The sequence below is a fragment of the Cervus elaphus genome, chromosome 7 (assembly GCF_910594005.1).
Source record: "Cervus elaphus chromosome 7, mCerEla1.1, whole genome shotgun sequence".
Classification (NCBI taxonomy): Eukaryota; Metazoa; Chordata; class Mammalia; order Artiodactyla; family Cervidae; genus Cervus; species Cervus elaphus.
Genome location: NC_057821.1, coordinates 9,220,289 through 9,246,564, shown reverse-complemented (window position 1 = coordinate 9,246,564; position 26,276 = coordinate 9,220,289). Strand labels below are relative to the sequence as shown.

General features: G+C 56.5%; 1 protein-coding gene across 1 annotated transcript; it reads left to right on the top strand.

The window, feature by feature from the left end:
• The first annotated feature begins 2,075 nt into the window (after window positions 1-2,075).
• Window positions 2,076-26,141, top strand: IP6K3 (inositol hexakisphosphate kinase 3). Its single transcript, XM_043907194.1, has 6 exons — window positions 2,076-2,317; window positions 12,090-12,462; window positions 19,258-19,465; window positions 20,458-20,633; window positions 21,894-22,069; window positions 24,741-26,141. Exons 2-6 carry the CDS (start codon window positions 12,276-12,278, stop codon window positions 25,158-25,160), a joined length of 1,167 nt encoding a protein of 388 aa, XP_043763129.1. The 5' UTR covers window positions 2,076-2,317; window positions 12,090-12,275; the 3' UTR covers window positions 25,161-26,141.
• Window positions 26,142-26,276: the final 135 nt, after the last annotated feature.

Here is a 26,276-nt window from a genome sequence, read left to right as displayed (position 1 = left end):
CTTACTGCTGTGTCTCAGATCACATCCTAGGTGCTCAAAAACGTTGTTCAATTCATGAGTGAATGAGAAGTCAGTGTGGCATCTTGCTCTTTACAACAACAAAGCAAAGACAGAAACCACTGGAAGGTGAACTGACCCTCCTGAGGCCCTGGGTTCCCCCGGAATCCGCCCCTCAGGGCCATGGTGGGCCCTCCCCACTAGGGGCCCCCCTGCTCAGCCTGTGTTGGCTGTGAGGTTCCCAAACAGGGATCTGAGCCCAGCCAAGAAGGAAAGGGGGATGAGGGAGGGCGGTTTGGAAGGAAGGTCACAGCCAGGTAACCAGACCCCAGCCTTTTAGCTGGACCTGCTTTCCCTGCTGAAATGCAATTTGCTAGCTGGGGCTGGGGAGCAAAGGGCGGGGGTGCCTGGGATCCTCACTCCACTTTAAACCAGGCCTCAGGGCGCCCCAGGAAGCCCTGTCTGGGGAAGGGGAGGACCCGCGGCGGGGACCTGGAAAAGAGTTCATCGGCAGGAAGGGCAGCTGGGCTGGGCTGGGCTGGTGGGCAGGGGGCCCCCAGCCTCCTCTTTCTGCCAGTAACACATCTGTCCAGCAGCACGTTCTGTGCCAGGCCCCAGAGTGGCTGCGGCAGGCCCTGAGTGGACAGGGACCGAGGAAGCCTCTGAGAGAAGGATCAGGAGACCTGGGTTCTAGCCCTGCTCATCCCCCAGCTCCCCTGCTCTGAGTAAGCAGTGACGGAGACTGTCTGGGAGGGGGCTCCATGGACACAGGGAAACTCAGGAGGGGCGTGGGGGAAAGCCAGGCATCTAGTGCTGCAGCGAGAGCTCTGCGAGGGGCAGTGGAGCGGGGGGCTTGTCAGACCAGGAGGCGGGGAGGGGGCTCTGGGAACCAGGACACGGGGGATGTGGCCCAGAGTGAGAGAGAGGCAGGACCGCCAAGAGGGAAAATGGCAGAGGGGACTGGGCAGAGCTCAGCAGACCAAGCGCTCACACACCGAGGAGGGACCGGCTGGGTCAGGGCAGTGGACCGCTTGGCACCCAGAGGCGCCGTGGCCAGGAGTGCAGGCTAGCTGCAGGCACCTGAAGGGCGGACTTCAGGCCTGCCTGATACCTGGTCCAGCGTCACTCGGGCCTGCAGTCTGCCCCTTGCTGAGTCTCTGTCCTTTGCTCACCCTCCACGCAGACCTTGTCCAGCCTGCCTCCTCAACATCTAAGGAACCCGCCTGCTGCTTCCACCCTGCGCCCGCTCTCCCTGCCAGGCCAGGACACGCTTGGAGGACAGCAGCTGCGGCTCAGCACCGCCTATCCGCCCGCGACCCAGGCCCCCCCAGAGCGAGCCCTCCGCACACACAGCGGCGCCCGGCTCTCTCCTGCAGGACGCCCTTGGGAGCCTCTGGAGACACTGAGGACAGAGGACCGTAGGGCATCCCTCCCCACCCCCACGCCCGCCCCTCTGAGCACTCCCCTCGCCATGCTCCCCCACACCAAACCTGATGACCCTCCTCCTCCTCCAGGTCACCTCCTCCAGGATACCTTCCCTGCTTCCCCCAGCCTGGTGACAGCACGCATGCACCTCCCCCCCAACACACACACACACCACGCCCCCGTCCTCTCCCCAAACACCCTCCCTGGAACTGCCCTATGACTCACCGAACCCCTGACTAATCCCCTGACAACAGGCCCTGTCCTGGCGGGTTCCTGGCTCAGCCTAGCTGAGTACCCAGGACCCATGAGGGCCTCGAAAACACCGGAAGCACTGCTTGTCCTCAAGCTGACTATTGATTGAATGTCTTGCCCAAGACTGTCCTTCTCTCTGGCAGCCACTGCTCGGGGCAAACTGGCAGTGACGCTGTCGGGAGTGGGGTGGAGGCGGGGAGCCCGGGGGAGGGAGAACACGACCCCCACGCCAGCCTGACCCTGTAAACAGGGGACCAAAAGCTAACCAGGGGCCTGAGGCACTTGGCCCTCGGTGCCCAGGGCCTGACATCCCTCCAGACCCCTCCTCCCCTTCCTCCCCTCCCTCCCAGGCCCTCTGGCCCTGCCCCAGAGCAGCCCGACACCAGCTGACAGCTGCCCGCGCCAGCCAACGCCCGCTGGCCCTCCCCGAGGGTCAGGTGACCCCCCGCCCCAGGCCTCTGCAGTCCAGCCCTGCGGGCAGACCTGCGTCTGGGCAGACCTCGCCACCAGTGCTATTGTGGACGCTGGCTTCTCCTTACTGGGGCACTGGGAAGGGCCTTTGCCCAGTGCGACGGTTGGTGGTCACTGACCAGGAAGACTGCTCTCCGCTGGACCCCTCTCTCCCACCCGGAGTGCGGCTCCAGTGAGTGCTGCCATGGGGAATAAGCGTGGGCAGGGAGGGCCCCGATGGTGCCAGGGCCGGGAGAGAGGCCTGTTCACACCGTGGGACTCAGAGGTGGACCCCCCGACTAGAGGTCAGCCCCACTCACCCCGTGGGGCCACCAGTGTGTCCGTGTGCGTCCGTGTTGGGGGCCTGGGGGCTGTTGGCACAGCTCAGCAGCATAGAAATCCTGTCACTGGCTCCTCTCCGCTTGCCCTCCCCTCCCCCAGGAGTCACCCTCCCCCCCATGTTGTTCTGGAATCTGGGCTCCTGCGTGAAGGTGGCAGGGCGGGGCTTCAGGGACGCTGTGAGGGCAGGCGCGGGGGCTGGAGCCAGTCTCCCAGCCCTCGCTGGGTTTAACCCTTCATGCTGGGCAGCTGTCCCAGGAGCTTTGGGCAGCAAGGGCCCCGGGAACGAACGGCACGTATCGTCCCAGCAGCTGGGAGGGGCCCTGGGACCGGATGACATCAGCCGGGGCCGGGGCCGGAGCCGTGGCGAGGGCCTCTCTGGAGCGGGCACGGGTGTGGACACGGCCACAGAGGTGTATCACGGCCAGGGTGCCTCCACCCCGGGCAGGGGCAGTCTTTAGGGGCCCCTTCCCCCTGGGCTCTCCTGGGGCCACCCCCAGGGAACTTGAGACTTGAACCTGAGCCTGCCTTGGTCCTCAGGCTCTCTGGGGCCCTTGCAAACATCCAGGGCGGGTCCCTCCCAGGAGATTTGGATCCCACCAGGCAAGAGTCAGGCTTCTAACGGTTTTTAAGAGCTACTGGTTTATTTTTTAGCCTTTTTGCTATGAAAAACTTTAAGCCTACAAGAAAAAAATAGAAGGAAAGACACGATGAACATTTGCATGTTCTGCGGCTGGATTTACCATTTGTCTGAATTTTGCCACATTTGCTTCATTGTATTCACTAAGGCTAAGGTATTTTGAAGTAATCTGTGGACGTCACAGCATTTCCCGTCAAAGCACCTCAGTTCAGGTCCTTATGTAACCCCAGCGCTTTACCCCACTGACGATATTATTGGCTCCCCATGGACGGCTGCGTCCAGGCCGCATTCCAGTTTTCCCAGTTGTTCCTAAATAGTGTTCAATGTTTTGTTTAGACAAGGATCCAGTGGGGCTGGGGGCAGGGGGAGGACCCCGCTTTCAGTCTGGTAACATCTCAGCCAGCCCCCACCCTCCCTGCCCCTGTTCCACACCCCCCCCCAAAAGTGACCAGCTGAACTGAACACCGGCTGCCCACAGGAGGGTAAGAACAGGGCTGGCTCAGCAGCTCAGTCCAGTGAGGGAGACTGAGGCCCAGAGGGGAAGGGGCGGGCAGTCTAGGCAGACCCAGGGCTCCGGGTCCCACTGTGCCATGTCCAGGCACCTTCACCCCCTCGTGCCCCCACAAAGTCAGCTTCTTATCGGGGATCTGAGGAACCCCTCTTCTGCAAAGGGGCTGCAGCCCCTGGGGGTCCTCCCAGTGCTCTGCCCCAGGACCTCCTGGGGGCGGCAGGCCAGGCTGAGCCCCCCCACACCCCCTGTGGTCGACAGCCTGCTCCTGCATCCTCCAGCTCCAAGCACAGCGCCTAAGACGTCCTCCCCACGTGGTTGCTGTCTTTTTCATCAGCAGCCACCAGGGAAGAGCAATCAACTTTATGAGCATCAGGCACCAGCTTGTTCAGGGAGCAGGTGGGGGAGGCCGGCCCGGCTGGCAGACGAAGGGGGCATGGGGTCCGCCCATCCCAGGGGAAGGAGCCAGTGGGGTGTAGATGCTGAAGACGCTTCCACTCTGCTCAGCTAGACCCTCCAGCACCCCCACCCGACCTCCTCAGCCGGCCCCCGTTTCTGGTTTTGAGGTCCTTCCCCTGTGAATTGAGCTGGGCACCCCGTTCCTCAGCAGTGCGCCTCACTGGCCTTTCAGCCACTGTCCCAGCTCTGAGCCGTTGGAGAAGGGCCCCTAGTCGCTGGGCCAAGGAGCTTGCTGGTCCGAGTGCCTCCTCTCTGGGTGGTTCTGGCCCGTCTGCTGCTGCCCTCTGCTGGGCAAAGCCTCACCCTTCACACTCGCCCAGCTCAGCTCCACAGCCTGAAGGACAGTGACCACACACGCACATACCATTGGCTTGTTCCACCCCCACTGTTGTGTTTTGACCTTAAAAAACGTATCTCTTGTTAGAGTCCTAAAGATTCCATAGTAACCACCAACAAGACCGTCTATCTCTGGTTCGTAAAGCAGGTGGCTGGTCATGTGACTTAGAGGAAGGTGTGGGGAAGGGTGTCAGAGGCTGGAAAATGTGGTCTTGATGTCTAGTAATATCCAAGACCCTGGGAGGAGGGTCCAATATCCAAGCTTCCAGGGAGAGAGGTCCCCAGGAGACAAGCCTGCCTGGGAGGGGCTGTAGGCAAGGTGCCCAGCGTGCCCGGGAATGGAGGGGCCGAGGTCCCAAGGTGCTGTCATGAGGTCCGGCTCCACTGCGGCTGGAAAGACAGAAACCCTCCTGCCCCTCCCCACCCCACCCCTCCCCACCCCCGCTGGCCCCAGCAGCCCTTCCAGGAGCGCTGGGCTCTTGAGTCATCTTTGCCCCATGTGTCTCCCGCCCTGACAGCAAGCTCAGAACATCGTCGCTGCTGCTACGGACATTTGTTAGGGGCTGAAGGGCTTCTAAACTAATAATAGCTGTATTAAAATCGCATTAGGTCCTCAAGCTGGAGGAACGTTGGGAGATTTTAAATGTTAAGAGAAAAGGAGATGGGGAAGAATATCTTCCCTCAAAGGATAACATCGGCTCAGAAATAAGTCAGGAAAATGAAGTATTGCTCTGTGACTCTGGAAATCAAGCCTTCCCCGGGAAATAGATGCTCTCCAAAGCCACATCTTTCAGCCACAACTGAGAAGGTGATGTGTGACGTCCCCAGCATTCGGTATTGATCCCGCCGGACTAGGACCATGCGGAACATGGGGCTTGCCATCCCACAGCCCTTGAGTCGTTTCTAGGATGGATTTAAAAACTTGATTTCTTTTTCATCCCAGAAAATAATTTTGTGCCTTCCAAGCCTGGATGGCCCCAGATGATACACAGCCCTCTGCCTTGTGAGCAACTCCAAAATTCTCCTGCCCATTCCAAGCTAAGTGGTTTTAAATGGTTTTCTGGTCCTCTCATCTCTAATAGATTAAAAAATGCTCCCTTGGGCATCACAGAGACATTGAGTGGTACTTGTACCAAACCTCTGGCTCTGAGGGGCCTGTGAAATGTACCTTAGAGCTTCAGAGGTGAGAGGGCAGGCCATAAACCATGCTGCTTCTGAGTCTGCTGGCCGACACGTTTTATTTTGCAGTCTACTTTTGCTGCAAGCTGTTTCTTAATTATCTTCTCCCCAGAACACACATCTCCCCCTTGGATCTACTGAGACGCAGTCCTGAAAGCATTCATACCTTGGCGCTCTCAGGCAACCCCCTCCTGCCTAGATTGATGGGGGGTCACACCTCCTCTGCTCAGACCCCAGTAGCACCCACCTCTGCCTCCCCGCTCAGCCCTCCCTCTGGTCCCATCTCGCTGCCTGTCCTTCCCCTCCTTGCTGCTCCCTGCACACACACGCCCTGAAACAGGCCTTCCTCAAGCTCCCCCAGGCCCAGACTCCATCTCCCTGGTCTCACACTCCTGCCCGGGTCCCTCAGCAGTAACTCTTCTAACCTTTCTAACTAGGACTCATTTTTCAACCTAATTTGTTCCCTAGGAGTCCCTCTGCGATATTCATTAGACTTTCAGTATCTGTTGATTGAGAAAATAGACAATGATAAAAACTACTAGGAACTTAATAATGCCTTTAAATGAATTTGTATTTTGGTAAACACTGAAGCATTTAGATACATTTGAGAAATGATCACAAGCTGTGGATATTGCTTTTCTAGTCTGCAGATCATGCTGCTGGCGCTGATGGTGTGGCTTTGGGTCAGGGCTTGAGTGGCCCACGGATGGGAGTCCTCCACCCGTGGCACTGTGAATCCACACTGCCCAGCTCCTCGTGGAACCCTGCCCCTGGGGATGGCACCCCCACCACCCTGCCAAGTGCGAACTCCCAGCAGGCTCCCACTGCTGATGTGGGCAGCTGAGGCTCACAGCACAGAGATGGTCTCGGATAGGAGCCTGGGCCCCACCCAGGTCTCAGGACTTTCAGAGAAAGCCAGGGTGGTCCCCCTCCCTTAGAAGGGAGACCACACGGTGGGGCAGAAGGCCATCAGCTTTGGAAGGAGACAGATTCACTGTGGCTGAATTCCAGCACCGGTGCTCACTCTCTGGACCCTGGGAAAGCTCTTCTACTTGTCTCCATCTGAAAATTATTCTGAGAAGCAGAGGGGGACGTTGTAAGGCCATTGGTCTGCCATGGATGCTTCACAGGAGTGGCTACAACACAGAGGATGTATTCAAGCCTGAGGTTGCTCCATACTGGGTATCTGGCTGTGAGTTGGTGAATTAGTCAGGATGGACTAGGTTGTGCTGAGTGGCAAAAACACCCCCAAACCTCAGTGCCTAATATAACCTGGATTGCTTTCTCTGTCATGAACAGTCACTCAGGAAGTGACTCTGCTTCCCAAATCACCCTGGCCAGGCAAAGAATATGCGGGGCACTGCTTACTCTAAATGCTCCTCCCGGAAGTGGCATCCGTCACTCCCATCCACATCATGCTTTAGCCGACGTACCTTCAGAGGACAAGGGAAGTGCAGTCATACCGCGTTCCTGCAGGGGGAAAAAAAAAGAAAAAACAGGATATGTGTAAACAGTTTGGACAATAACCACAGTCAACCAACTAGTTTCCAGATACAAGGAGCTGACAGCCTCCGAAAAGACAGAGTTCGTGACTCATTTAATCCAAGTTGAACCCTTACAAGTTTAGTTTGTGGTTTCACCTGCCATCTTCCCTAAAAAGGGAGAGACAAGTTTTCAGCGAGGTGTACCTTCTGTAATTTTTAATGAACTCCAGTTCAGCCTATGGGGAGAGGTTGTGTGCGTGTGCGCTAAGTCACTTCAGTCGTGTCTGACTCTTTGTGACCCCGTGGACTGTAGCCCGCCAGGCTCCTCTGTCCATGGGATTCTCCAGGCAAGAATCCTGGAGTGGGTTGCCATGCCCTCCTCCAGGGGTTCTTTCCGACCCAGGGATCAAACCCACGTCTCTTATGTCTCTTGCCTTGGCAGGCGGGTTCCTTACCACTAGCGGCACCTGGGAAGGCTGTGGGGAAACTCAGATAACCACCAAGGCTCCCAGGAATAGGAAGTGACCTGTGCTGACCTGTGGTGATGAGCCCTGAGCCACGATGCCCTCTTCCACCTCAGCTCGATGGGTGGCCTCTGTCCTTGTGCCTAGCTTCACCACTGCTGTCCTCTGTCCCCACCCTGGGAGCCAAATGCTGTCCGTGACCCTCCTTCCAGACCGGGAAGCATCTAGCCACCCAGCGCGGGCTGGCCGCCACTCAGGCCTCTGTAGCGCCACAGCTGGTCCAGGGCCTCGTTTGACACCCAGCTCCATGGCCGGGCCCCACTAGAGAAGTTAACCCCTTGAGTCCTCCTGGAGTGAGTCCTGGAGTCATTTCATTCAGGATGTGACCCAGCGACGGGGCAGGAGGACACAGGGATCTGAGGCCGTCTGTCCGCTGTTCCCAGGGCGGGGCGCCTCGCCCTCCTCCATCTTCCCTCAGCCGCCCCCTCCCCAGGGAGCACTCAGGACTGACTCTGGGCTGGAGGCCTGGGCTGTGGTCTGCGAGGAGGCCTGGGCTGGGGAGAGGGCCCTGGGTCTCCCCTCAAAGCACTAAAGGGAGCCCGGCGGGTGTCAGAGGGGCTGTGAGGTCCTGCCCGGGCAAGCACCTCGCCCGCCCTCCCAGCACCTAGGCCGAGTCACAGAGGTCAGTCCTGGGCACCACCCAAGCGCCGGCAAAGCCCGAGCGCTGAGGATGCCCGGGAAACGGGCTTTCCTAAGGGGGCTGTGCGCTCCGGCATCCGTGCGCTCCGGCATCCGCGCCCTGCGAAGGTCGTGGCAGTGGGCGGTAAACCAAGGCTCGGTTCACCCCAGGGGTCTCAGCTAGCTGGTAGGGGGCCTGGAGCAGACCCGGGCACTGGACTGCTGCCCCACGCTCCCCGGCCCAGAGGCACTGCTCAGGGCCGAGGCTCTGGCCACTGACTCAAGTGCCTGCCGGTGGCGAAAGGCAGGTCTGGGCTGAGAAAACTCTGTCAGCCTGAATTATTCATCCTGGACTTGGCAGGAGGGATGGGGGAAATGGAGGCCTTCGCTAGCTCAGTCCCACAGCAACGGATGGAAACCTCAGCCTCCTTGGGAATCCAAGGTCAGAGTCAGCGCCTGGGGGAAGCCAAAGAGTGGCTCCCTGAGCGGCAGCAAACCCACTTGTCCAGCTCAGGCAGGAGCCCGGGGGACTAAGCCACTTCCCCTCCGTCCTCCCTGTGCCTGCCGTCCATCCGTCCGTCCTCCCCATGCCCCTCCATCCTCCCCACGCCCCTCGGTCCCCCCCGGCGCCCCTCCGTCCCCCGCCCCCTCCGTCCCCCCTGCCCCCCGCCGAAACCCTGGCGTCCCTCTGTACCCCCCCAACGCTCCTCCATTCTCCCTGCGCCCCTTCCCACAATCTGCGTGCGTCAGGAGCCCGAGGACCCTCATATTTCCCCCAAGCCACACCCTAAGGTGACCCTTAAGCAGAAGGGCCTCAGTTTCCCCCAGCTTCAAGTCCAGCGTTTTTAAAAAGCTGCTGCCAAGCCTGGGGGCAGGAGGGTTTGCATTGCTGTGTGTGGACCATCTCGGAGGGACTTCTGGCTGATCCGGGCTCCCTGAGACAGTTTGGCCAGGCCCTCTGAGAACGTCTGACCGTGGGGGTGGCAGTGACCGGATGGAGGCTCTGGGAACACAGTGCCTCTCAGACCCAGCTGATGCCCCCTCAGCGGGAAAGCCCCACGCAGGCCAGTACCAAGGCCCAGCTCCAGGGGGCCTCAGCTGACCCCTCATGCTGGTTTCTGCAGACGTGTGGACCCCAGACACCCCTGGGACACGCACTCACTGTAGCAGGTGGGGGGAGGGCTGGCCAGAGGGTATCAGGGTAGGAGAAACCAGGCCTGGGGACAAGAAAACCCGAGTGCCTGTGTCATCACAGCCTGACTTGTGAGTGACCTTGGCCAAGTCCCAGCCTCCTTAGGACTCAATTTCCTGACTCTCGATGTAGAGAAACAGCAGCCCCCGGCATCTCCGCAGGACAGCAGGTGAGCATGCTCTGGGCTAGTTGCCTGGGTTCAAATCCCTGGTCTCCCCCTAGTAGCTGGGTGCACACAGGCAAGTTACTGAACCTCTCCGGGCCTCATTTTCCTCACCTATGAAAGGCTGATACTACTAATTCCCTCATCAGGCAGTTGTGAGGCTCACATGGGTGAAGGCACCTAAAACACCTGAACATTGCCTGTGTTGTGTTTGTTGCCATTTACTGTTACCATTATTGTTACATTTATCCTTATCATCTCCTCCCACACCACACTGCAAGGTAACATCTGTGTCCTTAGGGCTCCTCAGGAGACAGGGGGTGAGGGGAGAGAAGGGTGAGGGGCCGCCCTGGGTGGCTGCACAAGGGCCTGCTGGGGACGCCACCTGGGTTCCCCCGGCAGAGCTGGGCTCGCAGAGGTGAGTGCGCGCCTGGCCAGCGAGGCCGGGGCCTCGGCTCCCACAGAGGATATAAATGAACTTCACGAGCCGGCTGTCCCTGTGCCTCCCCGCAGCGCCTCTGCCTCCCTGACCTGGGGACAGGTCAGCTGGCAAAGGCTGGCACCCAAGTGAGCCCAGTGAGAGAGGAGGCACTGGGCTGCCTTGGTTTTTCTCTTCCTTCCTCCTTCCTGCCTCGGCCGAATTTGCAGGGAGGATTAGGTTTGCCAAGCAACTGTGATGTCTTATCCGATAACCAGACTGAAAGTATCAACCCATCCCTGATTCTCCTCACCTTTACATGCCTCCCAACTTCTCTCAGCTCTTGGGGCAGATCCCAAGGAGGACTCACCTCGAGCGGTGGTGGGCAGGGTGTGGGTCTCAGAGCAGGGCTGGGGAAAGCCTTCACCATCAGGCCCCAGTCCTCCCCACCCCAAGGCCTTGCCCCAGCACCCCCAGACTCCCTAGTTGTGATTTAGTCTTGCATCCGGCATAGCAATTTGCACAGAACAGGCAGAAGACACCCCCTTTCCCTTCCGAGGGGAACTCTGTGGCCTGCCAAGAAGTGACCAATTCAGGAACATCGTCGTGGAGGGGCGTGAACAGGCCAGGCTGAGGCTTTCAATGCCTCCCAGCACTGGAGGTCCAAGTGGATGGTGGGCCTTCTCTGAGCCGGGGGGTTGAACAAAGTGACAGGTACCGCTGCGCGTGGAGGCAGCCAGCCATGCCCATGGTCTGGACTGAAGGTCAGTTAGAGAGTTGCTCATGCCCAGCACTGCCCGGCCTGGTTGCATCCTCGGCCAGGAGTCCAGCAGAGGAGAGTATTAATAACTCCATGGTGACGGCGCCACCGCGGGACTGTCCTCTCGAACATGACAAATGCGGCCACAAGAGCCTCCCCTGGCAGTGTCTCCTTGGCTCTCTGCTGAGACAAAGTCAGGATATCTTTATATTTTTAAAATATATTTATTTGGCTGCACTGGGTCTCTTAGATGCAGCATGTGGGGTCTTCAGTTGCAGCGTGTGAACTCTGTTGCAGCATGTGGGATCTAGTTCCCTGACCAGGGGTCGAACCCGGGGTCCCCTGCACTGCGAGCTCAGAGTCCTAATTGCTTGGATCACCAGCAAAGTCCCAAAGTCAGGATGTCTTTAGGGGCCAAGTTTCCAGCCAGAGTTTCCAGCATTTGCCTGAGGTCTTCTGGCAGGCCGGACCTCAGAGAGGGTGAAGGGCAAGCAGATGGTGGGGGACCCAATCAGGAGCCCCTGCCTAACTTCTGCCTCTTCCTGGCCTGAGGCAGGCTCAGCAAGCCATCACAGGCTTCGCTTTTCTCATTTGCAAACATCCATGATAAAGCTGGCCCTCCCAAGGCTGGTAAGAAAATCTGATCCCCTGGGCAATAATGCTAGAAATAATCATGATAGATCACATTTATTGAGCACCTAGCTCCAGGTACTGGGCTAACATTTTCGTAGCCTTTATATCTCAATTCTGCCCCTACCTCCATGAGGCGGGTATCATTGTTACCTTATTCTATAGATGGGGAAACTGAGGCCCAGAGAGGTTTAGTAACTTCCCCAGGTCACACAGCAATGATGTTGTGGGGCCCAGATGGTGCCCAGCGTATGCATATGCTATATCAAAATGAAGCATTCCTGCACCCCTCCAGCCCCTGCAGAATAGTGAGTCCCCACCAGCAAGGACTTTCTTCTCATTGGGGCTGGGATCAAAGTTCCCAAAGGGAAAGGCCAGTCATGGAACATGAGCAGTTCAGACATGCTCACTACACTCGGCAAGCTTATAATCTTAGGGACTGTCTTTTGGAGTTTTTGTTTTTTGAATGTTTTAATATTTAAATTCAAATATTTTCGAGGCACTTGTAAAAAGTATTTAGTGAAAAGTCTCCCTCTCAGCCCTGCTCCCCCGAGGTGGAAACTGTTAGCAGTTGCTTGTAACAGACGATTCCAGAAGAAATCGACGCCTGTGTACGGTCTTGTCTAACACCTGGGGGTGTGGCTGGGGACTTCAGGTGCCCTCCTCCCACACACGGTCTCCCTCATATCCCTTCCCTTTCTCCTCTGTTTTCCAGGGACCGGCACTGCCGAGAGCCCTCAGCCAGGAAGACTCTTGTGCTCTAGCCAACAGGAAACGCCAAGAAAAGGAAAGTTGAGGACTGCTAACAGCCCACCTTCTGTCCGGAAGCTGCGACCTCAGCCCTAGACGCCCCCTCCTCTTGTGGACTGCAGGGAGCCACCCCGCCCTCCCACACTGGAGCATGGTGGTACAGGACAGCGTGGACACCCCCGGCGTGCCGCTGGAGCCCTTCCTGCACCAGGTCGGGGGGCACCTGAGCGTGATGAAGTATGATGAGCACACGGTGTGCAAGCCCCTCATCTCCCAGGAACAGAGGTTCTACGAGTCCCTGCCGCTGGCCATGAAGCGCTTCACCCCGCAGTACAAAGGTGGGTGTCCGAGCAGTCCCCTGCAGGTGGTGCCCCCCCAAGGGGCCCGGCCTCTCTGCAAGCCCCCACCACCTCCTCAAGCGCCGTGGTGTGTTGTAGGGTTGCCATGGAGACCTGCCCCTCTGCACAGCGGCTGGCCCTCACCGCCCCAGGTTCTCTGAACTCTTCCAGCCCCCAGGTCTGGAGTGTAATGCTACTTGGCATCCCCTGTAAATTAGCTCAAGCCACCAGTCTTTGCGGGATTGAGAACAGGATAAGGTGATTCCCCAGCCCCACCCCACCTTGATGGGGCATTCTGGTCTGTGCTTTAGGTGTGCCGTGCCCGGGTCCTGCGACTGTGGTTGGTAAACACAGGACGGGTAAACACAGGACACTTCCTTGGGTGACCCAAGTGGATGGTGGGAGCCTTGGGTCTGGGACAGGTTATGGAGGAGCCGGTTCACAGTGGGTTTGGGAAACCAGAATCCCCACTGTCCTCCAGGGGCAAGGCCAGGGTGCAGGCTGCTCCCCCAGTGTGTGTTTCAGATTTGGGCACAAGGTCTGGGGAGAGAAGGCTGCGTGGGCAGGGCTGCTGTTTGCTGGCCTCCACGGGGGGCACTCCGGGCGGCCGCTGGCATCCATGGGGCAGGCTGTCTTGTCCACCCCCAGCCTTTGGTAAAAGTGGCTTGCAGGGCTCAGGGCATGACTCTGCCAGTCGCCAACCCCACGAAATAAAGAATGCTCAGAGAAAAGACCTCCTTTAAAGGATTTTAGACCTGTGACCTCAAGCTTCTGCCCTCGTTGTGCAAGTATCTGTAGTGAAAGCGATGATAACATTCAGACAAGTCACTTAAAAACTTACCTGTATTTCAAAGATGGAGAAAACTGGGAAGAAGGGGACCCACCTATTGGTTTGCCAAAAAAGTCATCCTGGTTTTTCCATATCATCTTATGGAAGAACCCAAACGAATACTTTGGGCAACCCAATACATTGGTGTTTCTCATACGTATGATCTGGGGTCAAACAGCTTTACCAGAATCACTGGTGTGTGTGTGTGTGTGTGTGTAAAGGTAGGCTCCCAGGCCCCATTCCTGACCTGTGAATCGGAATCCCTGGGTCAGAGCCCAGGAATCTGTATTCAGCATCCAGATTCAGACCCACTGAGAGGGGCCCAAGGCCTTGAGCCCTGGGCACTGCTTCAGTCGTGGACAGCCAGGACCTCCCGAGAGTCTGAGATGAGACACACGAGAGATGGGGTGGGAGGCTGGTGTACAGCTTCTCAGGGGCCCTCTGGGGCCACTGACCAGTGCTGGCCACCGCCCACCTTGTCAGAGCACCCTCTGGAGTTAACATCTGTCCCTTCACAAGCGAACTCAGGCCAGCAAAGGGGCGGCTGGATCTCAGGACGGGGGCCCCGCTGCCCGCAGCATTCCCTGCTGGCCCCACACAGCTCTGGAGCCGAGACCGGCTCCCAGGGCCACCCCAGGCAGAGCATGGAAGTGGAAGAGCAACCACACCCCAGGGCCCTCCCTGCTCCCCGTCTTCCCGGGTTGGCGTGGACGGCCCCACTCTGGGGAGCCTCGGGCACTGGTCAGCTCTCCAGACCCATCCTCTGCCTTGTGTCCCTCTAAGCTTGGGCCCCTCCTGGTATTCGCCCCCGACGCCCTGCCTCGGAGCCCCACTAACTCCGTAGATTAATTTGAGTCCTCACTTGGAGACGATGGTTGCAAACAAGTCAAGAGGGGTCGGATCAGGGAGGCCCAGGACATCCATCAGGGGAGACCACGCAGCCCAGCTGCGGGTGAGGGTGAGGCGGAGCCCACGGGCTGGCCTGATGCCCAAACGCGAGGCTTGGACGATGAGGAACGCTGATCCCCTCATCTGCCATACCACGGGCCGCCGGGTGCCAGGGTGCAGGCGCCACCCGAGGAAACACACATGTGAGGAGACACTAGAAAAAGGCCCAGAAGTGGGGCCTGCGTGCCCTCGGACCCCCGGGGCAGGAGGGAAGAAGGTCGGGTCTGGGCATGGGAAAGGGTCCCTTGAAGGGCCTGGGGCTGTGCAGGGTTCTTCCCCGATAGGAAAAGTAATGCCAAGGCTTCCCTGGCAGTCCAGTGGTTAAGATGCCGCACTTCCACTGCAAGGGGGCACGGTTTCAATCCCTAGTTGGGGACCAAGATCCCAAAGACAGCTCAGTGCAGCCCCCCCACCAAAAAAAAAAAAAAAAATCAAGAAAAGTACTACTGGTCAACCTTTTAGCATTGACTCAGTGCCGAACACCCTAGAAGTTGTTTCTTTGATTGACTTGTTTAACCGTGACAACACTCTAGGAAAGGTACTCCCATTGTCCCCACTTTATGGAGGAAGAAACAGGCCCAGAGAGGTCACCCAACTTGCCTCGGGCCACACAGCCCGCAGAACAGAGCCAGGATTCAAGTCTGGCTCCTGAGTATGGCCTCTCAGCCCCCGGCCCTGATGCAGTGACCATCCCTGCAGAGACAACTCCCCAGACGCCAGTGCTCGGAGCCATCCAGCCCAACAAGGGAGGGGAAGTGACTTGCCCAGGGTCACTTAGCTAGTGAGTTGAGTGCCCACAGGCCGCTGCAGGGGTCTCCCTTCCCATCCTGATGGGACCAGCCTGGAAAGAGGGGCCATTGCTGACGCGGCCGCCACATGCCCCGGAGCCCACTCTCTTCCATCTCACGCCTGCACGCTGATGGCTTTGGGGTGCTGGGCAGGCACTGCGTTCCCCAGGGCAGCCTCCCTGGGCCCAGAGCGTGCCTGGACTCCTCGGACATGAGAGCATCTTGAAACTCTGTCCCTCCTCCCCTCAGCTTCGGGCAAGCGAGGACACGCTCCTAGGTCCAGCTGGTTAATGGATGAGCCAGATTCATATTACAGACGTCGGCGAATTAATGTCCTCATGAGCTTAAAAATAAATACATGACAGAATACTCACGGAAGCTGCTCGGCCAAATCAGAATTGCTGAGATGCTCTGGGTGTGTCAGGGAGCGCTCCCGTCTGCCCGGCTGACGTGGTCACAGTCGAGGTGCTTGGGGGTGCTGGTGAGCAAGCAGATGGGGCTGGGGTCTCCCACCCACCTGGTTGGGCAGGGGCAGCAGTGTATTGGGAGCCTGTGGGCATCTGAGACAGCCAAGGCGAGCTGGAGGCCAGGCTGGGGCCAACAAGGCTCTTGACAAAGGAACGATCCAAACCTCAGGGAGTCTGAATCCCACTGAGTGGCTGCTCTTGTCAAGGACAGGCAACTCGAGATTGTTTGCAAGGTCACATGAGCTATGGGGCTCCCCTGGTGGCTTAAATGGTAAAGAATCCGCCTGCAGTGCAGCGGACCTGGGTTCGATCCCTGGTTTGGAAAGATCCCCTGGAGAAGGGTATGGCAACCCACTCCAGTTTTCTTGCCTGGGAAATCCCTTGGACAGAGGAGCCTGGTGGGCTATACAGTCCATGGGGTCGCACAGAGTTGGACATGACTGAGCCACTAGGACGACACTCTGTGCAATGGTCCCAGGTTTCAGAGGGAAGGGCTGGGCTGAGCTGAGAGAGGGAAGGAAGAGAGAGGCAGGGAGCCAGGTAGAGGCGCGCAGGGAGACGGAGCGAGAAGGCGAGACAGGAGTCTGGCTGGGTCGTGCCGACGACATGACAAATAGAAATGACTTTTGGGTTTCACTGGTTTGGCATTATTTGCACCTCTGCTCACCTCCAGCTATTTTGACACTCAGACCAGATGAGATCAGGCCAGAGCTAGAGTCCGGAGAAGCAGGCGAAGGTCACATTTCTTGTCCCTCCAGGGAGGCCCCCTGGGCCCAGGGCTCCCCAGGAACTTGGTTTCTGGCAGGCCTGTCACCTCAGCCTCACAAATGTGCAAGGCCGGGGGTCCGCCAGACGGTAACTTGAACTTTGTGAGATCCAAAAGGGCCTTGCCTTTGGCCGGCACACCTTCCTGCCTCCCCGAGCGGCCAGGAGGCTCCAAGCTCCCCAAGAACCAGCAAAGAGGCCGTGGGGCTCCCCCTCTCCTGGCACTTGGAGGGCGGGCTCTGGGGCCTGGCAGGGTGTGTGGTTCCCAGGTCAGCCCTCCTTCCTGGGACCAGCACAGCAAGCTCAAGGCTGGAAACGAAGCCCCGTGTCCTGGGCTTCTCGGTGCTTCCGGGCTTGACACTGATCGCCTCTTCTGAGGTGGTGGCTCTGTGGCCACTCTGTCTGCCCCCGCGGAACAGAATGACCAGCCAAAGGTGATTGGGGACACAGCAGGAGTGTCCTCATCAACCACACTCGGGTAAACACAGCGTGACAACCCCCACTCTCCCGAGAGATCCTGGGCTTCGTGTGGCAGCCTGTTCCTCCTCCCACAGTCACGGCTGGCATGGCTGGCAGAGCCATCACCCCTTACCGACCAGGTGACCTGAGGCAAGTTATTCAGTCTCTCTGAGCCTCAGCGACCACAGTCAACGCCTTGCAGGCTTAGCGATAGACACTAAGTTAGCAGTAAACAAAACGCACATAATGCTGGCACATAGTAGGTGTAAAAGACCCAGCAGCGATTATCACTCCTGTGCTGTGTCCCAGCCGCCACCAGCCCCCTGCTCTCACGAGCAAGAACAGCACGGGTGGGCTCCATCCAGGGAGGCAGGCTGCAATCCAGGTGAAGGACAGAATGCCGCGCTCAGGGGCGCTGTGACCGTTAGCATCGCGATTGCTCCACAGGATACTGGGGCCTGGGATGAGCTAAGGAAGAACAGAACTTTTAAGGAACTGGAGGGAAACGAAGGTCACCGTCAGGCCGCAGAATCAGGGCTCTGGGAGCCCGAGATGACAGGCCAGGCCCAGGGAGACCGCTGAGCCAGTAGCGCAGATGGGCCTGGAGAGCGACGTGCAGAATGACAGGGCAGCCCTGAAAAGGAGTGTCTATGCTGAGCAGCCCAGGAGGGCAGGCAGGGCCACGCGCGCGGAAAGCAGCCACCTCGGTGGCTGGCTCAGCAGAAATGACCACTTAGAGGCCGGGAAGGTGACCCAGTGCCTGGGGGAGGTAATAAACACCTGGGAGGATGCAATCGCAGGCAACCCTCCCACCTGTCAGGGTCCCAGCAGAAAATGAGTGGCACGTGCCAGGGGGTTAAATGAAGAGAATTCTTCAAGGATCTATCGGCAGAACTGCACACAGGATGAAGGGAGCGACTGGGGGGACTTTCCTGATGGCCCAATTGTTAAGACTGTGCTTCCACAGCAAGGGCCACAGGTTCAGCTCCTGGTTGGGGAAATAAGATCCCGCATGCCACGTGGCCAACAAAAAAGAGGTGAAGAGGAACAACTAGGGATGGTGAGGCAGCCAGGGACCAGCAGGACGGGAAAGCTACAACCACCCCTGGGCCTGAAAGGTCAAGCGAGGGCATGGTAGAGCTGACCTGGCAAGAAGGAGGCCGCAGAGAAACAGGGTGAGCCATGGGGCAGCAGGGAGGGAACCCGAGGGATGAAGGTCCCAACCTTTCTCCTCCTCTCCCCCATCTGTCACCGGTGACCCTCACTGGCCTGACTGGCAGGCAAGGAAGCCACGGGTACATGCCAGAGTCAGCCCCTCGGGCACAAAACAGGGTGGAGAGAGACGGAGGGCAGGTTGGTAGGTGAGAAAGCTAAGAGGGGTCCTCAGAGCACCAGCTGCAGGGAGAAGGGGGGCAGCAAGGACTTTACAGAGAGCCAGTTTTCATAAAACCACTCGTGTGGCAGTCTCCTGGGCCAGGACCATGTGTACCTTCCATCTTCACCAGGACTCTGGCAAGGCTGGGCACCCACCGGATGCCAAGCCCCACGGAGGGAGGCGTGGACCCTGCCATCAGAGCAAGAAGTCCACAGGGGATGACCACAGAGCCATCAATGTGGGGCCAGAGCCTAGGACCTGGCCTAGCCAACGTCCCAGAGGAGAAGCCCGGCTAGCGCACGGGTTCCCGGGGGGTACGCACATCCTTTGATATCACAGCCAGCATCCAGAGGAGGAGGTCACGCTTGGAGTATAAACCCCAGGGGTTAGGGAGTTCTGTGGCGGTCCAGTACTTGGAACTGCAGGTTAAATCCTTGATTGGGGGGCTGAGGTTCCACAGGCCTTGTGACATGGCCAAAACAAAGACAAACACACACTGGTGGTTAGGAGGTACCGTTGGCAAAAATCTCACATGCCTTCTATTTTCTATCAAAGAACCACATTCTGTCCATAATCCTCATGGGCTGTGCATCACGTGTCTCAGTGTGAAAGCCAGGGACGTGGGAAGGCTGAGTTAAGGGGCAGCCCAGGCGGCAGGAGGCTGTTAGAGGAAGGCTTCCTGGAAGAAGCTGCTCAGATAACGATTATGTGGAGGGGAAGGCAAGGGTGATGAACGAGACAGAATGAGATGCCCCCCCCACCCCAACTTCCCTCACTGCCACTTAGGGGTGGGGCTCTTCTCTGCAGAGGACCAACTCAGATGCCCCAAGGCTGGGCCCAAATGGGGTGCCACGGGGTGCCTGGGCGATGTGGGCTGTGTCCAGAGGTGCAGGAATGCGAGGATGAAATAAATGCACGCAGCTGCCCTGTTTCAAGCGTGAAGGGGCAGGGAGAGGCCACGAAGCAGGGACCGTGCCAGCATCAGCCCAAGGCCATTTCCGGCAGGCCCCACGGCTCTGGCTCATTCTGGAGCAGGATCTGTGTCAGGCCAGTCCCCGGAGCGCTCTCTAGAGAGAGGAGCTGGGGAAGGGGGCAGGTTGACCACTGCCATTAAACTGTGGTTCGAAAGGACAGCGCACCGTGTCCACCCCTCCCCCTCTGCAGGCACCATCACCGTGCACCTCCGGAAGGACAGCCGCGGCCGTCTCAGCCTGGTTGCCAGCCCCCTGACTGAGAACCGGGGGCCCTTCACGGTCTCCACGGAGTCGGCAGCGGTGGCCATATGGCAGACCCTCCAGCAGAGCCCTGGCGGTGGCGCCCTCCCCCTCGCCCAGTGGCAGCACCCCCAGCTGGTACACTCGCTCACGGAGAGGTGAGGCCACGTGGCAGGATGCCAGAAGCCAGGCCGCGCGTCCCTAACCGGGACCAGCACTGTTCACGCCCGTGCCAAGGCCAACGGCTCCCCTTTGGGACCAGAGCCGAGAAAGTGAGCAATTCAGATGAGGGCTCTGTCAAGCAGAACCCATGTGACCAAAGAAAGGAATGCATCTTCTTTGGTGCCACTTCCGGAGGGAGCATTTCAATGCGTTTCCTCTCGAAAGTGGATGTGCGTGCGGAGTCCTATACAGAGAAGGCATTCAGTGTGTGTTTGTTTAATTATCTATTTCACTGAGACCATGGAGTGCATCTGGAGGGGGGAGATGTGCAGAGCAGAAGCCCCAGAACAGTTGGCATAAAGGAAAAGTGTGGCTAATGCCTCTAGAAATCCTCTTCCTTAGCGGCTGAGTGCCAGTGCGGCCCTGGAGACGCAGGCAGCTCAGGGCACCTGAGGTCCTCGGAGAGGTCTCCAGAACCTCCGATGGTGACCTTTCTGAAAAGAAAAGCATCCCTGGGGAATTTTAAACATTTATGGGAAACAAAAGGGAGCTAATACAACGAAAGTACCTCCCTTCCCCAAGGAGCGCAGCGGATCTTAATTAAGCCTCCTGGCTTGGCATCAGGAAGCCGTGTGTATTATCTCCCTGCTACAAGACCCGGGGAGCCGAGATGTAGAGGGCAGGAGAGAGGGTGGACCGTGGGTCTGTGGTTCTCACCCCCGATGAGGCCACAGGAGCAGCCTAACCCCCAGCCTTCTGATCCCAGGCAGGGTCGCCCCCTCTATGCTGCGTGAGTTATTATGGACTTTAGAGAGACCCCCTGAGGCCAGCAGCCTGGCCTGGCCTGGGGCCTGAGCGGGGCAGGGGGGCACCAAGGTCCTCGGGGGCATCCTGGAGGGTAGCCAGGGGCAGTCCATGGCCTGGTCCAGCCGAGAGAGCCCTGCCAGCCACCGGGGTCCTGACCGCCGTGCGCGCCCCTCGCCCACAGCCCGGCCACGGCGCTCCTGAGGTCCGAGCTCCACCTGAAGGCCCAAGTCCCCTCGCTGGTGGAAGACGCGAACGGGAACCTGATGGAGAAGGGCAGCTTTAACCCGTGGGGCCTCCACTGCCACCGGGCCCACCTGCATCGCCTGTGTGCCGAGTACCCGGAGAACCAGCGGCATCGTATCCTGGCCCGCCCACCATGCACGGCGCTGCGGGGAAGGCCGGGGGCAAGGAGGGGTGGCCGAGACAAACGTGTTGAGGCAGGTCGGGGGAGAGACAGGGATGGCAGGGAGAGTGGGCCCCAGGCTGGGCCCTGGAGGAGACCTGTGCTGTGTGCGGTTGCCCAGTCGTGACCAGCTCTTCCTGACCCTTTGGGTCGTAGCCCACCAGGCTCCTCTGTCCAGGGGATTTTTCAGGCACGGATATATCCTCCTCCAGGGTATCTTCCTGACCCTGGGATCAAACCTGCATCTCCTGTGTCTTCTGCATTGCAGGCAGACTCTTGACCTGCAGAGCCACCAGGAAAGCAAAGAGAAGTCAGAGGCTGGGGAAGGCAGATGGGGCGGGGGGAGGGAGTGCCCCTGTTGGGTCACTGGTCATGTCTCTGCCACCTGGGCAGTGAGGATGGGCAGAGCTGGGGTCTCTGTGGGCAGTTAGGAAACATGATTGCCGCACTGAGGGGGGGCCAGGGGGACTCAGTGAGTGGGTGGGTCCCCATAACTCAACCTCCTTTTCATGCTCCAAATCGTCCCCACAGCCATCATGGAGCCGATGGGTGAGAATGTAGCACGGCCCCTCTCTTAGGGAGGGACCTGCGGGGTAGCCCCTTAGGAGAGGTACTCCCCTGTCCCCCTCGGCCTGCCACAAACTCAGGGGGCGTATTCAGGCCTGGAAGGCCCCCTTTGTCACCACTGGGCTCCTTCCCATGAACTGGTGGCTGGTTTTGCGGTACTTACTAAGACATCTGCAATCTGCATCCCTAAGAAGTTTTTTGCAGGATAATTATTCGGCTGAAATTAATATTCCTGCAACTCATCTCTAAAGCTAACATCAAGGCACTTCTCCCAAAATGTACTGGCCCATTCAGTGACTCGAGGTTTTAGCCTTCTGATTTTATGCCATAAAATGTAAATTGGGCATGGCCTGCTGGGGATTTCACGCCTGCATTTAAATTTCTACCTCAGAGCAAAAAGGGAAAGGAAAAGAAGCTCACATCCTAATAAACTCTCTCTAAAAAATGGACTTATGAGAGCAGCCTGCAAAGTCAATGCCTTGAATTCTTTACAGCGACAACAGGCTGATCTGTAGTTAAAGAAATGGGGATGAAGGGCTGGGGTTCAGCGGGGGGAGTCTCCAGCCGGCTTCAGAGGCCCCTGACCACCTCCTGCGGGGAAGTGGCCTTTGTGTCCCAGGAAGCCTTCCTTAATGCCTCGCGACCAGGGTTCCTGTTGCTGGAAAATGTAGTGTCACAGTACAAGCATCCCTGCATCTTAGACCTGAAGATGGGGACCCGGCAGCACGGGGACGACGCCTCAGAGGAGAAGAAGGCCCGCCACATGCGGAAGTGTGCGCAGAGCACCTCGGCCCATCTGGGCATGCGCATCTGCGGCATGCAGGTAGGTGGGGGCGGGACAACCGCAGGACTGGGCATCCCGGGAGGTCCGCTGGAGGCAAGAGTGTCCCCCAACCAGACACTGTTGCCTTCACTTTGTGGGAGCAACAGAGGCAGTGGCCAGGCACCTCTTTCCCCAAGGAAACACATATCCTGATCCAGGACATGCTGGGTTTTTTTACAGAGCACTGTTCAGGACAGTGGTGTCAAAATCCCACCGTTTGGGGAGGAATGTAAATTGGAGTAGCCACGATGGAAAATGGTACAGAGGTTCCTCAAAAACTAAAACTAGAGCTGCCATATGATCCAGCAATCCCACTCCTGGGGGTGCACCCAGACAAAACTGTAATTTGAAAAGATGCATGCACCGCTATGTTCCTAGCAGCATTATTTACAATAGCCAAGATATGAAAACAACTTAAATGTCCATTGACAGATAAATGGATAAGGAAGATGTGGAACATATATACGATGCAATGCTACTGAGCCATAAAAAAGAATGAAATAATGCCATTTGCAGATGTATGAGTGGACCTAGAGATTATCATACTAAGCAAAGTAAGTCAGACAGAGAAAGACGAATATTATGTAATATCACTTATATGTGGAATCTAAAATATGACACAAGTGAACTTTTATGAAACAGAAATGGACTCACACAGAGAACAGACTTGTGATTCCCAAGGTGGGTAGGAGTGGGAAAAGAAAGGATTGTGAGTTTGGGATTAGCAGATGCAAGCTGTTATATATAGGATGATAAACAACAAGGTCCTACTGTATTGCATATTCAACATCCTATGATAAACCATAATGGGAAAAGAATAGGAAAAAGAATCTATATCTATAACTGAATCACTTTGCTATATAGAAGAGATCAATAACTTTTCAAATAAAAATTTTTAAAATAAATTTTTAATTTTTTAAATATTTAATCTAAAAAAATTAAAAAACCACCAGCGTTAAACTCATCTCAGGGTCTCTGGTAGCTGGAACTTTCCAGCCTGGCCATGTAGGTCCTACCTATGTTGAGAGCAGACCTTTGATGACAGTGTGTGAGCAGGGCTGGGAGAGAACTGAGGGAAAACTTCCCTGTGTGCTCCATGGGGTCCTCATTCTCTTGAATGATGAAGCTGAACCCTCTCCTTCTCAGATGCTGTGAGGCAGTCAGCTTTTCAAATCCATATTAGCCATTCTCTCTTCTTACTCTGCCTTTTCTGCTGCTTCTTACTACCTGTTCTAGCTAACAAAGTGGTAAGGTCATAAGGTGCAAAGCCCAGCAAAGGAATGGCTAACTTCTTATTGCCCGGACTCCACGCTTCATTTTTGCTGCTCTGATGTGGCTTATGGCTGGGGCTACAGGAGAACAGGAGGAAATAAACTTTCTCTACTGGTTCCCTCTTAGAATCTATCTACTCAAAGCAAAACCAGACACGGATTTGATGGTAAACACTATCGCTTTCCTTAATTGAAACTGCCACCCCTTGAAACTGGAAGTCGAGTCTATAAATTTGAGGCACAGATGTCCCTAGGAAAGCTTGGAATGTAGTTCTCAGAGAGGATGGAGTGTGATGCATTGTGGTGTAAGTGGAATTTCTCTCTGGACCCCAAACCTTCTGAAATTGGTCTGATTTATTTGGAAATTGAGGCCTATCCTGTGTTTAGGACGGGCCAATTTAGCAGCTGATCTTCAGCCCTCCAAAGGCAACACCAAGTCTATAGTATCTTTCTGATTTTTTTCCCACTCGTGTTTTCTGTAAAGATACCATGTCATCTGAAGGCAGGGAAGACCTGGGAAACTGTCATGGCCAGGTACAGGCAGCCCTCCCCAGGTGTGCCAGGCGGAGCGGTGCCAAGTCCCCCCTCTGGCCGTGCCAGCCACTGGCCTCCGTTCAGCCTCTGCCTGCCTCTGCCATCTGAATGAAATGAGGGCGGCTGCCACTGTTCCCCCATCAGCATCTCTCCTCCATCTGCTTCGTTCTGGTGGCCAAGACGTGACAGAGGACTGGGGAAGAGCTGGTGCCAAGGAGAGGCGCCACCAGCCCACAAAGCCCGCTCCCCTCAACATCCAGTCTCCCCTCAACATCACCCACCGCCTGAAAACTCCAGGCACACCTGATCTAGCCTCTTTCCATCTTCAAACAATTCACCCCACTCCACCCCTGGAGCCATTACAGTTTCCTCAGAATCTGCAGAGAAAGGACTTCATAAACTTTGTTGGGGGAAATTTTAATTTACTTGGCTTCCCAAGGCCATTGGCTATGATTTCAGATTCCCACTAAAGCTTTCTGGCTTGGGTTTGCTAATGTTTGAAGAGGGCCAGAAGCCAGGACTTAAATCATGATTTGGCAGTTGACATTGGAAATTCACAAGAAAGGAGATCCAAACCTTTTCCTCATGGGCAGAGGGTCACCTCTGTAGGATGAACGATCTTTGGACCTTGGATTTCTATTAACGGCTTGCACAGAAAACATTTTTAAGTGTAAAATTTACACTGGTGCTTGGTGAAAGATTGTCTTGCCAGTCACTGCAGCCATTCCTGCTCGGCATCTCTAGAAATGTGTTTCTGTATTAAGTTTGCTTGAGATGCCTCTGTAGCAGATGTGATTTTTTTTAAGTTTGCAATTCTTAACATTTTCTATCTTCTTTTTTTTTTTCTATCTTCTTTTTAATGTAAGGTTTATCAAAGCGATAAGAAGCACTTTCTCTGCAAAGACAAGTACTATGGAAGAAAGCTCTCAGTGGCGGGCTTCAGGCAAGCACTTTACCAGTTCCTGCACGATGGGACCCGCTTCCGGACGGAGCTGCTGGAGCCCATCCAGCGCCAGCTCCAGGCCCTCCTCTCGGTCATTAGGAGCCAGAGTTCATACCGGTTCTACTCTAGCTCCCTTCTCATCATCTATGATGGGCAGGAGACTCTACAGACGCCCCACGGCAGCAACGTCATCAAAGTTGACGTCCGGATGATCGACTTTGCTCACACAACATACAAAGGCTCCTGGAATGAACACACCACCTACGATGGACCAGATCCAGGCTATATCTTTGGCCTGGAAAACCTCATCCAGATCCTGCAAGGTATTCATGAGGGACAATGAGACTTGTTGGGCCCATCTGGACTTTTCCAGACAAGAACTCTCCAAGGGGACCTATTGGTAGTCTAGACCCCCCTGAGATGTGTCTGTAATAATTCTATCTATGTTCAAAAGCCATCTCTCCACATGACAGGCTATACTAACGGCTGCTAAGGACACCAGCTCTGGAGGTAGTGCACGTACCCTGGCATCTTGCGCTCATGCTGGCCCTCACAGGCTGCACGTGAGGATGAAACGGTGTCTTTCTGGAGTAAGGAAAGCTGCAGAGGAGTTAGGGGCCAGCGTCACAGCGAGATTCTGCAGCACTTGCACTGAAGGACGCTTTCTTGTTGTCATGCTGCGCTCTCACAAGCTGTGAGGGGAAAAAAAACCTTCCTTGAAGAAGCCTAGAAGAATGTGTTCCCAAGTTTGTGGTTTTTCTGCTCGCATGGGCTGCTGGCTCCTGGGGCAGACAGAGGCTAATAATGTCTCTTACCTTCCTCAGAGTGGTAGGTGGGGCAGGGAGACGTGAGACAGAGCTTCCATCTCACCAGCTCTGACCCCAGGTACCAAATGGACAAGGACAATCCCAGACACAGCACTGGCAAACCGAGACTCCAGCTTCCCAGTTTTTGCCTATGGAAGGGCAGGTTCTATGGGAAGTGATGATTCTGCCAGATTCTGACCATGAAATGCAGCTTCCGGTGGGGGTGGGCTGCACAGAAGAGAGATGTGAACTTACACTCTTCGCTTTCTATTTATTTATTGAGGGTGGGGGTGGGGTGGGGGAGTTAGAAGAGAGGCCCCTGGAGGACCCAGGAAACCAGGTTCAATGTTTACAAGACAGGTGGACAGTATAAATACAGAACCGAGAGCAAACGGTTCTAATTAATTCCTTCTCCTGCAGTGTAGAAACCTATTACAATGCCCTCGAGTCAAGCACTGAGATACGTTACCCAATTAGAGAAATAAATTTGTTAATAAAATTGCTGAGGTCACCAGTGATTATTTGGTATGCCTTATTACTCCTTCTGTTTGTTGATTCTTATCATCATACTGTATGGTATTTTCAATTTATGAGTGCCTAGAGTATACTACCACAAGAACAGTTCACTGATTTCCTCCTGGAATGCGGGAGAC